The sequence below is a fragment of the Grampus griseus genome (genome assembly GCF_964374135.1).
Source record: "Grampus griseus genome assembly, chromosome: 4".
Classification (NCBI taxonomy): domain Eukaryota; kingdom Metazoa; phylum Chordata; class Mammalia; order Artiodactyla; family Delphinidae; genus Grampus; species Grampus griseus.
The window spans coordinates 16,928,648-16,946,944 of NC_138997.1; the positions used below are offsets into that span (position 1 = coordinate 16,928,648).

Consider the following 18,297-nt stretch of genomic DNA (forward strand, 5'->3'; position numbering starts at 1 on the left):
GCAATCTGCTTCTGTGTGCTCTTAACTAGTATTTATACTGCTGTAAGAAATACAGAAGCATATCGTTAAATATAAGGAAAAATGATAGGCATGTAGTTATTGATCATAATTTTTTTGTAATTGAGGAAACTAATATAAATTTTCAATACTAGAATTGCCAATAAAATTATAGTACATTCCACAAAGTGTATTCTAGGCAACTATTTTTAAATTATTTGTAGGAAGACTGTGGCAATGTGGAAAGAGAAATTATGTATGCTATGACTACCACTGTATAAAAACATCCAAGTAAAATAAGACTTATTTATGGGGAACCAGATCATTTTCTTAGAGGTTCTTTTGTTGTTCCACATGAATGTAGTGGTTAAAATGTCTCAGGGAATACTTTACCATCTCTTAATTATTACTAGTATTTATTTTTATTTTTATTACTTTTATTATTAGGGATAGAGGCTTGTTTCTATATAAGAAATTATAATTACATTAAGTGTGCACATTAATTTAAAATTTTAAATTTAAATAATATGTTTTTAATAAGGAGTAGGTAATTCTAAAATAAAATCTTCATATAGTGACATCTGTATATGTAAATATTTGGAATATGTGAATTTTCTTTTCCTTTGCGATTATCAAGTAAACTGGTTTGCCTGTGGTCTGACTTACAAACCCTACTATTTATCTACTGTTTAAGGTAATAGCTACTAGTGTTTCTAAAATAAAATCTTAAATAAGTTCTTCATTAGGAGCGTTTGTACAACAAAATTTTCCACATTTTTCAAATTTTAAAATGATTAATTGTATACAGATTAACTTTTTCTTTGGCACATTCCAGATTATTCTCTCTGTATTTTTATTTTATTATAGGCATGCATTGCAAGAAATTGCTATCCTTCTCCCCTGAATTATTATAATTTCCCAAAGTCTTGTTGTACTTCAGTGAATGAAGTGATCTGCCATGGAATTCCAGACAGACGGCCCTTGCAAGAAGGTGATATTGTTAATGGTAAGAAATAAGTGTGACTTTTGTCACTGTTAGCAAAGAAACAGCAAGGCTTTGGGAGTCTAATAGTGACTTGCATTTTCTTCACTTGCTTCCTGTCTTTTACTTTTTTCATATTTAAAACTTAAAATAAATTGAAAATCTCTGGAAACCTATTTTATGGTTTTAAGATGTTTAATTGCTTTCAAGGTGCTTCTACTATGATGTGCTTGATACAGGTTCTTTAATGCAGATGATCATTATGTGATTGGTAAATAGGGGAAAGATGTCAGTGAAGTGTGGAAGTAATGTTGATTCAAGTGGGATTTTTTTTTGCTTATTCCTTTTAGTCCACTATTGGTTTTGAAGAAATCAGGGCAGGCTTTCTTACAGATAAAGAGAAATCATTAGTAATATATGAAGCTCTTAAGAAAAAAAGCTAAAAATTCTGCAGAAGTATTGTCCTTGATGTAAGAAGTTCAGAAAGTGGCTTTAGGGACCACTGTGTTAAGCTATTTTGGGAAACTCCAAGTGCAGAGAAAGAAGCTGCAAAAAACATTTTCCTCTGTGATTGAAAAAATGTTGATGAATTAGGCTCCCCTCGATGGTATTTTTAATATTGATGAACTTGGTCTCTTTAGTAATCAGATATCTTCAAGGATCTATATATCAAACAAGGAAGCCTGAGCCCAGGTGTTAAAGGCTACAGAGAATGGACCAACTGTGATGCTGGCTGTGAATGGTAGTGGGGACTTGACCAACACTGTTTTTTTTTTGTTTGTTTGTTTGTTTTTTGGCGGTACGTGGGGCTCTCACTGTTGTGGCCTCTCCCGTTGCGGAGCACAGGCTCCGGACGCGCAGGCCCAGCGGCCATGGCTCACGGGCCCAGCCGCTCCGCGGCATGTGGGATCCTCCCGGACCGGGGCACGAACCCGTGTCCCCCTGCATCGGCAGGAGGACTCTCAACCACTGCACCACCAGGGAAGCCCTGACACTGTTTTTATATGAATTGTTTTTGCTTCAGTTAGAGTATCTGTTTATAAAGTTCCATAAGTTTTGAGGGGTCTGCCCAATGCTGTTTTTCATATATAAGCCTTATTATTTTTATTACACACATAATGTGTGAGGTTTTTCAGGAACGTGAGTGTTGTGCTAGAGCCAGCACACCTATATTGTGATATTGTAAGTGGATTGAAAATTTATGGTTTAAGAATACTCATTTAATGTGCTCCGTAGGATACATTTAGTGTAGTTTAGTGGTGTAGTGGTAATCTGTATTTTTAAACATGGGAATAGTCACAAATCAGTGAAAGGCAAATGAGTCTTTGAAAAATAAGTATAGAATAGTGTAAATGTTTCTATTTATTGATTCACTAGGACGAGGAAAAAGTCATTAAAGATAACTAATGAAAGCAGTATTTCCTGTTTAATGTCAAAAGGTGGCAAAGTCCTTCATTTAATGTTCTTAACTTGGATCATTGATCTTGCATGAATATATCCGGGGTTACATTTTTCTTCTGCTGTAAACGATCTAACCACTGCTGTAAGAGTATTAAAGCCCACTGTCTGGCTTGTGCTGCGAGACCACGGACCTGTTTTCCACAGTGAGTTCAGTTGCATTACAGACAAGAAGTGTCTCTTGGGCATTAAGTGTGTATTCATTGGTGTCACTTGTGAATGCAGAAGTTATCTCTCTCGTTAAGCTGCTTGATTCTGTCATGTTGGAGAAAGTTAACTTCAATTTTGAGATAAAAAACAAGTGTGGTCTTTATGTTTGCACATTCTTTTGCAGTGGACATCACTCTTTATCGCAATGGTTATCATGGGGACCTGAATGAGACGTTTTTTGTTGGAGACGTGGATGAGGGAGCTCGGAAACTGGTTCAGACCACGTATGAGTGCCTGATGCAAGCCATTGATGCAGGTCAGGCTCAGTGCTGGGCACCCGCTGGAGCTACTGTGTGGTGTGGGCCTTGAGTGACCTATCACTGTACTGTGCATGCCTTATCCCTCCCAGCTGTGCCTCTACCCTCCTTGAGTTAGCTTTGGGTTTGGCAGTAGTAGGTTTAAGGATGATTTGGGAATCCCTTGATGAGGATGGACCGGACTATTGCTTATTCCTTTGACTCTTCTATGATTTATCTTCCTTTTCTCTGGCTGATAAATGAGGAGGAATGCGTGGATACTTTTTTTTTTTTAACGTCTTTATTGGAATATAATTTCTTTACAATGTTGTGTTAGTTTCTGCTGTAAAACAAAGTGAATCAGCTATACATATACCCCCCTATCTCCTCCCTCTTGCGTCTCCCTCCCACCCTCCCTATCCCACCCCTCTAGGTGGTCACAAAACACCGAGCTGATCTCCCTGTGCTATGCAGCTGCTTCCCACTAGCTGTTATTTTACATTTGGTAGTGTATATATGTCAATGCTACTCTCTTACTTCATCCCAGGTTCGCTTCCCCCTCCCTGTTTCCTCAAGTCCATTCTCTATGTCTGCGTCTTTATTCCTGTCCTGCTCCTAGGTTCATCAGAACCATTTTTTTTAGATTCCATATATATGTGTTAACATACAGTATTTGTTCTTCTCTTTCTGACTTGTGGATAGTTCTTGAGTGCAACTTTTCTTCTACTTTTTAATTATTTTGGGAAAGAGTGTGTTAGATTATAAGAGAAAAATGAGTGATCTTCCTTTACGCTTGCTTCTCCTTTTTTGTTTTTTAATCTCTCTTCTCCAGAGGTGTCCACTTTTTTTTTTTTTTTTTTTAATAAATTTACTTAGTTTTGGCTGCATTGGGTCTTTGTTGCTGCGCACAGGCTTTCTCTAGCTACGGCGAACGGGGCCTACTCTTCGTTGCAGTGTGCGAGCTTCTCATTGTGGTGGCTTCTCTTGTTGCGGAGCACGGGCTCTAGGCACATGGGCTCAGTACTTGTGGCTTGCGGGCTGTAGAGCGCAGGCTCAGTAGTTGTGGCGAACGGGCTTAGTTGCTCTGCGTCATGTGGGATCTTCCCGGACCAGGCCTTGAACACGTGTCCCTTGCATTGGCAGGTGGATTCTTAACCTCTGCACCACCAGGGAAGTCCCCAGAGGTGTCCACTTTTAACATTTAGGTTTTTTTCTCTGCAGTATGTTAGTACACACATAGAAACACACATAACTGTATGTATGTGTTTAGTTAGGTTAAACGGTATCATAAGATTTGCGGTATTCTATAATTTGGTACTTTTCAACCAGTAATATCTTAGAGGTCTTTCCATATTAGAATACGTACGTACCTGTATGCATAGATCTCCATTCTTTTAATGGCTATATATTATATTCCACAGTATAAAAATTTCTACAACTGTTCCCCTACTGGATTTTGGTGTTTTCCATATATCTTGCTATTGCAGTGAATAATATCTTTGGGTAGAGGTGTATTTCTGTGGGATTTTTCTCACACACAACAGTTCATCCAGGTTTTTTAAAATTTATGCCATATCTTGTGAGGAAAGAGAAGGAGAGTCTTGTTGCAAATGTTAACAGACTATTACAAAGGACAGTTTGAGGGCAAATAACTTTTCAGTTAAAATCCACAGCATTTCAACCTTATTGTTCAATGTGTTATCCACCCCCTACCCCCTGTTAAATAAATCTGATATATCATCAACAATGTATTGGACAGGACAGGGTTCTTAGGCAAAAATATAGGATATGATGCAATTTTTACTAATTTAATGAAGTCAGAGGAATGAAAAATGAAAGCATGTGATTATTTTTATATATCAATATGTGAGATATTCTTTTCCTTATTTTTCACTGTTGATTATACTTAAAAACTTTGATATTCTCTGTGGTATTGTGAGATGAAGACTTTAATATTTAGTTTCTCATTTTGGAAGCTTTAGTTTTAAATCATTTTTAGGGTTTCTGTGTTCAATGTTTATGTCCCTTTTGCTTCTCTGTGGGTTGATTGAAATAACCAGACAGCTGGAATGTTGTTTTACAGTGACACAGGAATAAAAGTTGCTAAGAAACTACAAGAAATCAAAGTCTTCATTAACAGTAGACAGGAAAGAATAGAAGTTGCTTCATCTCTGGAAAGTGCTATTAACACTTTTGTATGTATCATTCCTGCCTCTTGTTTTCCAATAATTTGGCTGCCCACCCTGGTGCAGAGCACTAGAGAGCTTGACCAGCTATGAAATTAGCCTTCTAGAATAGGGCTTCTCAGTCTACATGCTCATGGCACTTTGAGTCTGATAACCCTTTGCTGTGGGAGTCTGTCCTGTGTACTGTAGGATGCTACGCAGCATTCCTGGTATCTCCCCACCAGAGGCCGTTTGCACCACCACTCCTCGTTGTGACAACCAGAAACGTCTCCAGATATTATGAAGTGTACTTCCCTGGGACCAGAATTCCCTCTGGCTTGAGAATTAGGGGAGAAGTCTCCTCTCTCACCCTCCGTCATTGTTTTTGAACAGTTTCTTGTGTGTTGTGCACCATGGTTAAAATTTTCCTTTCCTCCCTGCTGACTGGGGCTGATAGGACGGCTTGGATGGAAATGCAAGAAAATCATTATGCAAGTCAGCATGTTCCTCAAAAATCATTAACCTCCCACCCCCCCCAAAAAAAGTCAAGCTGGAACATGTGGTTAAGAGCAAGTAAATGTTATGAAAATGATGCCTTGAGCCGTTCACCTGGAAATTTGATTGATGGGAGAGGATGTGTTGTGCCTGCGCCTCAGGTTGGAGATGAGAGAGGCACAGTAGGGGACTGTAGGGCGTGGGAGGACCCCCAGAACCGTGGCTGGGTTCCCTAGGAGTCTCCATGCTAGGAGAGCTGTAGCAGCAATAAGAACCGCTTCTTTGGGTTTTTATTTAAACAGTGGTAAAAGTCATAAAAATTAAACGGGGCTGGAAGTATACAGTGAGAAGTACCTTTCTACATCCTACTCCTAAGACCTTCTGCAGAGGCAACTATGAATAATTTGAGAACCACTTTTATGGGGATAAAGAAGCCCAGGGGAAGTAATTCTTTGAGAAATTGACCAGACTAAAACTGAGGACAAGTCAAGTTCCTTTTTGGACCTTCCTTTTTCTCCTGATGCTCTTTCCTCTCTTATCTCTTCTGCTTGCTTTAATGGAAAGCACACTGACCTTAGGGAAGGCGAGGAAGAGAAGTGTGTGTTCCATTCTCTTGTTTATTCAGAGAGCAAGCGGTGCCTCTCCCAACCCCTTACTGCTGCACACGCCCTCTTCTTCTGCAGCAAAGGAGGAAACGCAGGTGCTGCTGGCTTGGATCTCAGCTTTGCTGTTTCCTGGCAGTATAGCCTCTTTGTGCTTCAGTTTCCTCATCTTGAAAGTCTCGGAATGTAGGTGTGTAAAGCCTTCAGAAAGGTTCCTGGCATAGACAGTGATTGCTCAGTAATTATTAGTTTTTCTTTCTCTTTGTCATGAGTCTTCTCTTTTCCTTTCAGTGAAACCTGGTGTTCGATACAGAGAATTGGGAAACATTATTCAGAAGCATGCCCAAGCAAATGGATTTTCAGTTGTTCGAAGCTATTGTGGGCATGGAATCCACAAGCTTTTTCATACGGCCCCCAATGTACCCCACTATGCCAGTAAGTACTGTCCAAAGATTTGGTATTTGCGAACTATTTAGTCAACAAATATTCAAACATTTAACAGGACCTCCTATTTTGTATTTATTAAAGTAATCTATTAGCTGTTATAAACAGACCCCCCAGAGTGTAAACGCAAGGCACATAGCAGTCCACAGCATATGTGTTCGGTCACTCTGGGGGTGTGGGGTGGGACAGTTACTCTCTGACCCAGGCTCTTGTCACTTTCAACCTATAGCTTTCAAGATCACTTTGGGGGTTCCCCTCCTAGTCGTACAGATATTGGGGATGAGGGGAGAAGCATGGAGGGGTATGCTTGGGAGGTTTTAATGGGCCAGCCTGGACTTGGCATAAATCACTTACATTTACTTTTCATTGGCAGGAATTCAGTCACATGGCTACACTAACTGCAAGGGAGGTGGGGAAGTGTAATCCAGCTGAGTACTCGGGAAGACAAGGAGACTAGTAATTTTGGTGAACAGCCAGTACTCTCTGCCACATGTATTCTGATTCCTGAAATGAAATTGGTTCAGCTGGGTTTGATTTGAGTTCTCAGTACATGTCAGCTACTGTATTCTTTGTTGGTATAGAGGGGAATCGACAAAGTACCTTTTCTTGGGCTTCCGTGGTGTCGCAGTGGTTGAGAGTCCACCTGCCAATGCAGGGGACATGGGTTCATGCCCCGGTCTGGGAAGATCCCACATGCCGCGAAGCAGCTGGGCCCCGTGAGCCATGGCCACTGAGCCTGCGCGTCCAGAGCCTGTGCTCTGCGGCGGGAGAGGCCACAACAGTGAGAGGCCCGTGTACTGCCAAAAAAAAAAAAAAAAAAAGTACCTTTTCTCAAATTGAGTGCTGTCTGATAGATTAACAAAGGAAGTTTTGGGCGATTAATGTCTTACAGAAACCTTTCCCTTGGAGAGTTAAGACATGCAGGGGTGAGTCTGTTATTTAGTGCTAGAAAGGAAAGCCGTCCACAATAAGTGACCTAAGAAGGAATTTAACAAATATGTAGGAGCCTTTGCTATGTAGACACTTTCATGTACCTCCTTGTGCTTACGTTTTCCCTCATATGCACAATAGCAGGGAATGGTACCTACCCTAGAACTGTTACTAGGATTAAGTGAGATAATGCGTGTTAACTTTTAGAGTGATGATAATGATGATGGTGATGCTATACATTATCTCATTTGATCATCACAACTCTATGAATAATTTCTTAGTCCTATCTTTTTAAATTTTTTTTTAAATTTTTTTTTATTTTGCGGTGCGTGGGCCTCTCACTGTTGTGGCCCCTCCCACTGCGGAGCACAGGCTCCGGACGCGCAGGCTCAGCGGCCATGGCTCATGGGCCCAGCCGCTCCACGGCATGTGGGATCTTCCTGGACCAGGGCACGAACCCGTGTCCCCTGCATCGCCAGGCGGACTCTCAACCACTGCGCCACCACGGAAGCCCTCAGCCCTATTTTTAAAAAGCAGATTCTGCGTTTAGGGAAGTGGTGTATTTATTCAAGTCCACACAAACTAGTAAATAAACGTCAGGTGTAGGATTGGTACCTAGGTTCTGTCTGGCTTTCTAGAGTCAGTCTTTCCCGTGCTGCCTAGGAAGGACTGAAGCAGTTTGGCGCTGGGTCTTGTGGGAGAAATAAAGATTGAGATTTTGGTTTGCTGGAGAGATGAGGAAGGGCATTCCAGGCAGTGGGGAAGCATGAATAGGTGCTTCAAGTTGAGACTGAACAGAGACAAGATAAGCTTGGGCTGAGAATTATGTGTTAAGGACTAGAAATGGACAGTGCCAGATCGAGGATAGTTGACTTCCTTTTAGGGATTTGTAGAACATTTTTTGGCAGAAGAATGGCAAGGTGAAATTGCCATTTGGGGAAGAAAAGTTAGCAGTGGTGTCTAGAATGTATTGCCGGTGTGAGTTAGCCAGGCTTGTCAGCCTGATGCACAGTTGTCGTAATCCAGATGTGAGGTAAAATCTAAGACGTCAGTAGTTGTGAAGAGAAAGGGAAATGAGTGAGAAACGTCTCAACAGGAGGAGCTAGAGAAGGCACTTAAGGCACAGCATTCGACATAAATCAATAAGCATTTATTAGCAGACCACATAGGCCTTTTTATTTCAGCTGGAATTGTGCTTGAAATAAAAGCTAGCAATAGAAAATAGGTAGCCAACTTCATTCCTACCTGGTAAGCCCTGTGATCACCTGATGTGCATTGCCTTTAACAGAATGGAAGTAGCTATTCTGATGACACTGGCGTGTGCCACACGTGTACGTGTGTGTGTTTTGTGTGTGGAACAAGAGTGTGCAAGGGAGGGAATGAAAAAAGCACCCTTACTTGCAGAGGTAACAAACTTAGGTTTAGGTATGGACTAGATAGAGACTTTTTGTCTATCTGTCTATGTCTATTAATTTTTATCGGAGTTGAGTTGATTTACATTGAGTTTCTGCTGTACAGCAAAGTGAATCAGTTATACATATACATATATCCACTCTTTTTTAGATTCTTTTCCCATATAGGCCATTACAGAGTACTGAGTAGAGTTCCCTGTGCTATTCAGTAGGCTCTGAGGAGTTATCGATTTTATATCAATACACAGTAGTGTGCATATGTCATAAAGAGAGATTTTTTTTGAAGGAAATAGAATTTATGGGAGACGGAGATACAGGTCAGTGATGATGGTGTCAGCAAAATACCATACCACCCATACACAAGAGATGGCGCTTGAGTTTCATGTTAAACTCTTTAATTAGAAATAAAAATTCTGAAAAAAGAAACAAGGACCCAGGTATACTTCATTTCATCCAACTGATACGTTTTTGAAAAGTCAAGTGTTAATCGGGTTTAGATAAAACAAAATATGTGTGGTCCCTTTAGGGACGTGTTAAAGGAAGCTGCTGAGAGAGTCTCTGTACTGCAGAGGCCTTTTGAAATGTAAAGGATCCCTGCTTTGGCTTGTAACTTCATATTCCTAAGCACCCGAGCACGGAACCAGGAAATTGTTGTGTGACTTCCCTCCACCTCCTTCCGTGTAAGAGAAGTCCTTGTTAGATGAGAGTTTAGTGTGCTGCTTTGTCATTATGGTTCGGAACTAAAGGTGATACTACCCTATCTTTAGAATATATATCACGGTAATTCTGGGAGGCAGACGGTAGAGCAGGTACACACTTTTGTAAAAGCACTCAGCAGTAGTATCTGCTATAGTGTAGTCGCTAGGCGATGTATGTTTGAGCCTTTTTGAGAAGCTGAAACCATGAGTCAGGGTTAGCTGCGAGTTGTAACTTCTACAACAATGCATCAATGGCAGAAACAGGAGTGGAACTTGGCTTCTCTGTACTGCGCTGTCCAGTGTATATGAGGCACATATGTAATGTTAAAATTTCTAGTGGTCATATTGAAAAAGTAAAAAGAGACAGATGGAGTTAATTTTATATTTTATTTAATCCATTACATTAAAAATATTAGCATTTCAACATTTAATCAATGTAAAAAAATTGCGATATATTACATGCTTTTTTTTTGTCTTTGAAATCGGCGTATTTTTACATGCACATTCTGACTTGCCATGTTTTAAGTGCCGAGCTTCATGCACCCAGTTGCTGCCTTACTGGACAGCACAGCTATCAATTCCTTTATCCTTTTTTCGTTCCATGACACCACACTGACTCTCTTTGACATTTTCTGTTTGATATCCCCAAGGGAATATGACCAAGTCTATGTAGTAAATTGCATGTCATTTGGAGAGAAAGTTCATGAAATTAGAAATAAAAAGTAATGATTATTTTTGTCCCTCAGAGTTTTATAATTTAGAAACTCCTGATTTGGAATCTGTAGAATAAGTGTATTTTGGCAATACCTAAGATAGCGGAAAGCAGCGTGATAGCTATTCACAAGGAAGGGCGTGCAGGAGTGTAAACGTGCGGGTGAGGTTAGACCGTACCTAGACAGAGCAGCTTGAGCAGGGTCGGCCTCTGTCGACACATGGGTTGCCATCCGGAAGAACCGCAGCCTTACGCAGAAAACCCCTGAAAGCCGGTGCTTTCGCCACCTGGTGGTCCGGCAGCGCAAGTGCAGTCACCTGTTTACCGATGCTCTTAGCAGTTTTTGGTTTTTATTGACAGTTTGAACTTTAAACTCTCCATTTTCGTCTGAGATTGTCTAAAAAGGCCTATCCCGTTTAAAATTTTTGGCCTTCTTGGGGAGATGGCACGCCTGGGCACTGATAGTTGAGTTTCTCACAATGATCCTGAAAAATACTTTTGTATTGGTGAACTTGGACAAAAAGTCTTTGGAGGGAGAAATGGAATTTTTGTTTCCAATAGAAAGGAATAATCGTGTCAGCATTAAAGAAAAGTATTTTTACATGCGGGGCTTTGTCCCCCTCCGAAGATAAGACAATTTACAAAACTTTTAAAAAATGGTGCAGTTGTTTCTCTGGGCTGTGCCCCCATCTCCACCCGCATCCACACCCCTACACGCACCCAAGAGGTAGGAGACTTCTGGTGGAATTCGAAATGTCTTCTTCTTTAAAGCATCGTACCTCCATGAGTGTGGCGCTTTGCTGGGTTGCATGGTTGCAATTCTAACCCTGCTATAACATAAATGGGGGGCACTTTTCCTTTTATAGAAGCGATAACCACATCTGAGATCCAGCCTAGGGCATCTCTGTATTTTCCTAGAGAAGACGTAAACAAAATGAAATATGCCTAGGACAGTATCTGCCCCAGAGTAGGTTTTCAGTAAAATCCCTGTTTGTTGAATGATCTGCTTTAAGAAAGGGGAATCAGGAGAGGAGAAAGTCATTAATTTAAGAATCACTCATGGGAATATAAGTTGCGTACTTTTCCCAGGGAGCTGCTTAACAATATGCTGTAGGTTTTTTTGCTGTGTTCTGAGATTTTTTTCTTTAATTTCAGAAAATAAAGCAGTTGGAGTGATGAAGGCCGGCCACGTATTTACAATTGAGCCAATGATTTGTGAAGGTGAGAAAAAAGGGATGCTGTAACATTCTTTAATTGAATTTTTATTTACTTTTGGTTACTCATGATCAGATTAGTAGTCTGCTCTACTTTCTTTTTGCTTCATTTCCACTCCCCGTCCTATCTCTAACTTGATTCGGTATCATGTTAGAGAACTGAAAATTGTAAGGGTTGGCAAGAAAGCAATACCTTCTGCACGGTAATTTGCCTGCTGTCCGTAGATGCTGAAGTGCTTGAATCCTGGTCCCTTTTCATAAAGGTCCTGTCAAAGGGAGCATGGTAATAACTAGGCGCCTCCATCAAGCCTGTGCAGAAGTTCTTGCTTGTCTTGGTGGGGGTGAGGAGGAGGAGGAAAAAAGAAGCTAGAGCTATTTGGGTTTTTTTTTTTGGTCTTTTAAATTAATTAATTAATTTTTATTTATTTATTTTTTGGCTGCATTGGGTCTTCGTTGCGGTGAGTGGGCTTCTCGTTGTGGTGGCTTCTCTTGTTGCAGAGCACGGGCCCTAGGCGCGCGGGCTTCAGTAGTTGTGGCACGCAGCCTCAGTAGTTGTGGCTCACAGGCTCTAGAGTGCAGGCTCAGTAGTTGTGGCACACGGGCTTAGTTGCTCTGCGGCACGTGGGATCTTCCTGGACCAGGGCTCGAACCCGTGTCCCCTGCATTGGCAGGCGGATTCTTAACCACTGCGCCACCAGGGAAGTCCGAGCTATTCGTTTTACGGCAGAGTTATATAATTTAATTCTCCACAACTTATGAGGTAGGTGCTATCCCCATTATACAGGGGAGCGAACTGATTTTTGAAGAGGTTAAGTAACTTGCCCAAAGTCACTTAGCTAGTTATGTGGCAGAATCTGTGGGACTCTAAACTCATGAGCCATTCTGCCGCTTGAGGGTCTGCACTCATATCGTCAGGTGGTGTCATACAACTGCTGTGGAAAAAGCACAGCATAGACACGCTCAGCACTGGCAGTTCTGTGTCCTCGCTGTTGGTCACTGTGACAGGCACATGGCAGTGATGGTTGGTGTCATGATTGGAGCCCCCCACTGAGGCTGTCCATAATAACTGGGGCCTCCTTCATGAGGCCTTCACCTTTGCTTTCTGCCAGTTCTTCTCTGGGATTGGGGGATGCAGAGTGGGGCAACAGTAGTAGGGCTCTTGTGTCCTGGTCCCTGTGTTAAAGGATGCGTCCCCTTGGGATCCTTCCAGTCTTTTTTATAACCTAATCTTTGGAGTGATATCCCATCACTTCTACCAGATTTTCTTCCTTAGAACTGAGTCACTAAATCCAGCCCACACTCAAGGGGAGAGGAGCATTGGAGGTTGTTTTAGAGGCTACCTTCTTAACCTGGTCCTTTGTTCCCTTTTCTGTAAAATGGAAGTTACAATCTTTATCCTGCTGAATCCCCAGGGCTGTTGTAAGAATTAAGTGAGATGATTTGTATTAACACAAAGTACCTTTAAAGGGCTGTACAAATGTAAGGTATTGTTTTGTCATTCCCTGGAATAAGAATAATGATCATATGTAACCCATTGCAAGAGCATTGAGTATATTAGCAGAGAAAGGCAAGACGGTGAGAGGAAAGTGTCATTTTGGTTACATACCTATTTCCATTAACTGGCACTTAGCTGGTGAGACATGAAGTGGTATTTCCGGGAGTAAGCAAATAACACAGTGTTGAGCTGGTTCAGACAATCGTCAGATTATAACAAATATACCTCAGTGTAACTCAGCTAGGTTAAATCCCAGCTTCTTAGTGGAAGGTCTCTAATCCAAAGAAGAATTTGAATTTCCTTAGAATAGTAGTCTAATATATTTAACTTGACATTAGTAAAGGATCTGTTTTAGCAGATGACAATAAAATTAAAGATGTATTTATGTCGGGCTTCCCTGGTGGTGCAGTGGTTGAGAATCCGCCTGCCAATGCAGGGGACACGGGTTTGAGCACTGCTCTGGGAAGATCCCACATGCTGTGGAGCAACTAAGCCCACGCACCACAACTACTGAGGCCGCGCGCCGCATCTCCTGAAGCCCGTGTGCTCTAGGGCCCATGCTCCGCAACAAGAGAAGCCACCGCAATGAGAAGCCTGCGCACCACAACGAAGAGTAGCCCCCGCTCGCCGCAACTAGAGAAAGCCCGCGCACAGCGACGAAGACCCAACGCAGCCCCAAAATAAATAAATTAAAAAAAAATTATAAAAAACCCCCAGTGTATTATGTCTTAAATCCGTTTGTGAAAAGATCATTCGTTACATTGAGAAATATCTGTTTACTCATCTTTAGATGGTTGACAAAGCATGAGTTAACTTTCTTTAAGCTACCTCATATTTTCTTTTTAGACTGGGGTTTAATATTGCAAAAGTAGGTTACTTCACTGCAGACTTTGTACTCTGGGATGTGTCTGAGGCAGTAAGACCTAATCTTTGGTAAAGATTACTCAAAATGGGAATTCCCTGGCGGTCCCGTGGTTAGGACTCGGCGCTTTCACTGCCGTGGGCCTGGGTTCCATCCCTGGTCAGGGAACTAAGGTCCTACAAGCTGCGAAGTGTGGGCCCCCCACCCCCAAGGCAAAAAAGATTACTCAGAATGAAGAATATTGATTTTTTTTTTTTACATCTAATTTGGAGATAAGAAAGTCTCTGTAAACACATTTTTATAGTAGTATCTGGAATTGCAGAACTTTGTCATTCCACTGTTGCCTCTCCTCCCCTGCCCTACTCCGCCTCCCATTCTCTCTTTCCTGTGTTGTCTCCCAGCTCTTTTCATTGTCCCTTCGTTTCCTTTCTAACCCTCTCTCTAACCCATTCTCCCTCATCATAATTTTTTTTTTTTTTGGCCGCACTGCACAGCTTGCAGGATCTCAGTTCCTCGACCAGGGATTGAACCTGGGCCACAGCAGTGAAAGCCTGGAATCCTAACCACCAGGGAACTCCCAATAATTTAAAAATTTTCTCACCAGTCTCTCTTTTTCTCTGCCCTCTTTCTGGTTACAGGGGTGTGGCCTATAAAAATTTCAGCGTATAATCTGTTCTCACCATCTTTGTGCCTGCCATTTAAAAATTATATCAGGAATTAAATGCTATAATAAAAGTATAAGAAGTTACTCTATTTCCTTCACAATATACATCGGCTATAGTTCAGTCAGATTCCAAAGTTATACCAGGAGAGAGCTAAATTCATTAATTCAGTTTCTTACTTGTAGTTCTGTGATGAGTGGTTATCAGTTACGTTTCTGAAAATGAAACCGAGTGCCTTTGTTTTGGAAATACCAACTTGATTTAATATTTGGGAAGTATACAAAATGTGAAGTTTTAAAATTTAAACACTGTTATTACTTTGTTGGACTAAAGACCAAAATGAAATAGAAAAGGCTTTTTAGCTTAAACAGTTGAAGTGTAAATAGGAATCTTAATAGTGAATTTTAAAATTAGTTTTCTGAGATATCCAAGGATATAGGAGTACAGGCCAGTACACTTGCCTAGAGAGTTTATTAAGAAAACAAGCTGAGTGATAGAATTAAGAACTGGTGTTTGTTTGTTTAAGGCGGATGGCAGGATGAAACCTGGCCGGATGGCTGGACAGCAGTGACGAGAGATGGGAAACGGTCTGCCCAGTTCGAGCACACCCTGCTGGTCACGGACACTGGCTGCGAAATCCTAACCCGGCGACTCGATAGCGCGCGGCCTCACTTCATGTCCCAATTTTAATTTCTCCCGAGATGGCACATCTCAGTGATACCTTCTGGCTGTACTCGGCGTTTTATTGAGAGTACAGGATGGAAGAGGACATTTTTTATAACTTGTTTTGTTTCGACTATAGATAAGGAAGGACTACAGCATTTGATGTGTGTCCTCAAGAACTTGTCTTAGGTCTGAAAAAGCCAAGAAGAATAAAGGAAGCTTTCTCAACTCCTTTCAATGCTCCCCTCTCCCCACACAAAAAAATCTCTGCGCCCCTGTTTTCTCATTTGCCCTTTGAGCACTTTTACTTAAACCTGCTTCTAGTTGCTTTTATCACTGCCACAACCGGGCCTTCAGAGCCACCTGCTTTCCAGGTGAATGTTGGAGGTGAGAATCCCTGAAACTTTAGCAACATATTTTGCTCCCGATTTTTTTTTTAATTATATATGTATGGAAATATATACGTATACATTTTAAATTCCATATATGTAATTACCAAACACTATGTGACCTGGGGTTTGTGTTGATTCTGACAGGGTTCTATGCTGTCGTAAATGGACCCGTCATTTGCAGTGATTTAATTCCCAGCTGGGAATTAGCCTCCCTCCTCCCCTGCTAATTTACCCTCGTAATTGTGTGTAAGGAAGCACTCGGTCAGTGAGACTTTCCAGTGTGGACTCTGTGTGCGTGAATGGCTATGGCAAAATTCACTTTGGAAAAAGATGATCAGGTTTTAAAAAATCTAGTTTATGGCAAAAATAGCCACGCTCCAAGCGGAAGCTGGCTGTTGCAGAGAATGGGATTTTTGTAATACGTTGCTATTTCAGACCTCTGTTTGGTCATAATGGTAGGAAAAACGCTCCCTTCTCTCTTATTTCAAAGGCATACCTTGGAGATATTCAGAGAAGGGTGGAGGCTGCACTGTGGGGGTTGATGGGGAAAGACAGTTCTGAAATCTCTCCAGCAGTGAGCAGAGTCTGGAAATGCTAATGTTTAATAAACCTGGTGGGGATGAGAAAGGAACTTCTTTGAAATTGGACTGTTGCCTTGCAGGGATGCAGCTGTCCTTGGTGTGCTACCACAATTCTCCTTTACATAGTTGGGAACCTCATTAGAAATGACCTCAGCTGCCCAACATCTGTGTTCCTTTCAGTAGTTCAGTCCAAATGGGAGTGCATCCAGTGAAGACAGATCAAGGTCATTGTCATTAGAGAGTACTTGATTACTAGGTATCTGGTAAGTTTATTCTAAGATAATTCGATACCACTGACATGTTACATTTGTATGAGAACATCTTTCCCAGAGTGCCTCAGACCTTTATTGCTTTAAAGGAATTATAATGTTTTCATTACTTTTATTATTTTAATGATTTAGTAAAGTGGCTGAATCTGGTATGTGTGTGAAGTTTTTTATCAAACTGTAATATTTGTGAATGGAATGCCTTGCAATATGAATGTTAATATAATGTGTAAAGGGAGATTAAAAAGTTTGAATGACTATCCCACCATGTAGTTGTTAACTTTGCTGTATTTGTTGGGGATTTCAGAAGGAAGTGGTGGGAATGGGGAGGCTAATTTCATAATCTAAAATAAAATTTGAGTAAAAATACTTTTTTAAGTTGAATGTCTATATACAAATTCCAGTACTGTGTTTAGTTCAGCAGTCTACCAGCAGTATTTGAAATGCAACCATATTTCTGAGATAGTTTAAGGTGGCGATTGCTGCATATGTAAGGCAGCATCTTATGTACTGATAGTGGAATTAACAGTGTGGGCTTACTCAGTGTCTACTATTAGAAAATAAGCTCAAAGAAAAAAAGTCTTGGTGGGTAGTTTTTTTTTGTTGCTGTTAAAAGATAAACACCACACTGGTGATGGTGCTTTTCTCGGTTTGGGAGATTTTAAAACAATATGTCCTCTAGTCTAATTGTATATGTCTGATTACAAATGTTTGTTTAGTAGGTTTAGATGAGAAAACATCTAGGGTAGTTTCATCATTCTGCCAACTTCTCAAAAATGTCAGTGTGTTAACTTTTTATTTTTTGTATTAACTTTAAAATAATCCTTTTTTTCCCCTGACAGTCCTTCATCCCCCTTGGAATTATAATTTAGAAGGGAAAGGTGTTTGCCTTTTATTTTCATTTTATGTCTTTTGCTGGTAAAATGTATAAAGGTACATTAGAACCCGTTCACCAACACCTTTATATTACTTGCCATCCACATGTCTAAATTAACAGGAAGAGGGTGTTTAGGAATTTGCCATCTTAGCTTGATTCCTCAGTTTGTCCTGTCACCACTTCTGGCTCTTCATTGAGTTTGGTTAAATTTGAGAGTGGGATGCTCCAGTTTGCTAAAGCCCCCAAATGCACCCTCCTGGTATCTGTAAGCTATTTCTGTCCTACCCCCTCCCCCGTTTTTTCTTTTTTTTACTTCCAACTTTTAATTTTGAAAATTTCAAATTTACAGAAAAGTTGATGGTACAGTGAAATAACCACATATCCTTTCCCTGTATTCAGCAATTGTTATTGCGTCACATCTCTCTATATAAAAAGCATTTTTCTTTTGAGAGAAATGGCATTGTCGTACTTCACCTGCTACTGTTGCAGTGTGTCTCTCTTAAAACATAAGAACATTTCCTACACAATCATAATACTCCTGTCACACCCAAGGAATTGATTATTCATAGTTATCTAATGTATAGTACACATTCAAACCTGAGGCTCAGTTTCCCCCCAAGTGTACTTTAAAGCGTTTGTCGTGTTTAAAATGCAGAATCCAAACCCATGGCATTTGGTTGTCATCTGTAGGTTTTTTTAAACTCTAGAACAATCCTTCCACCTTTTTTTATCTTTTATGAAACTGACTTGAAAAAGCAGGCCAGTTAGCTTGTAGAATTCTGTGCTTCCCTGATTGTTCCTCATGAGTAGGTTCAGGATAAATGTTTTGGCAGAAGACTCCATAGATGGCATGTGGTGTGTCCCATTCATCGCATCACATCACATCACATCACATCACAAGGCACATACTGTCATTGTCACATTATTGCCAATATATGTTTGCT

General features: G+C 40.8%; 1 protein-coding gene across 2 annotated transcripts in view; it reads left to right on the forward strand.

The window, feature by feature from the left end:
• The window catches only part of METAP1 (methionyl aminopeptidase 1), a 66,738-nt gene extending 49,893 nt beyond the window's left edge, over positions 1-16,845 (forward strand). The window contains exons 7-11 of one of the 2 annotated variants that reach the window (XM_082653354.1): positions 865-1,003; positions 2,772-2,903; positions 6,437-6,580; positions 11,497-11,562; positions 15,101-16,845. In XM_082653354.1, coding sequence (XP_082509480.1) covers positions 865-1,003; positions 2,772-2,903; positions 6,437-6,580; positions 11,497-11,562; positions 15,101-15,264 — 645 coding nt within the window. In that variant the 3' untranslated portion in view covers positions 15,265-16,845. The remainder of the gene's footprint in view (positions 1-864; positions 1,004-2,771; positions 2,904-6,436; positions 6,581-11,496; positions 11,563-15,100) is intronic. The other variant, XM_082653355.1, reaches the window with a different exon arrangement.
• The last annotated feature ends 1,452 nt before the right edge of the window (positions 16,846-18,297 follow it).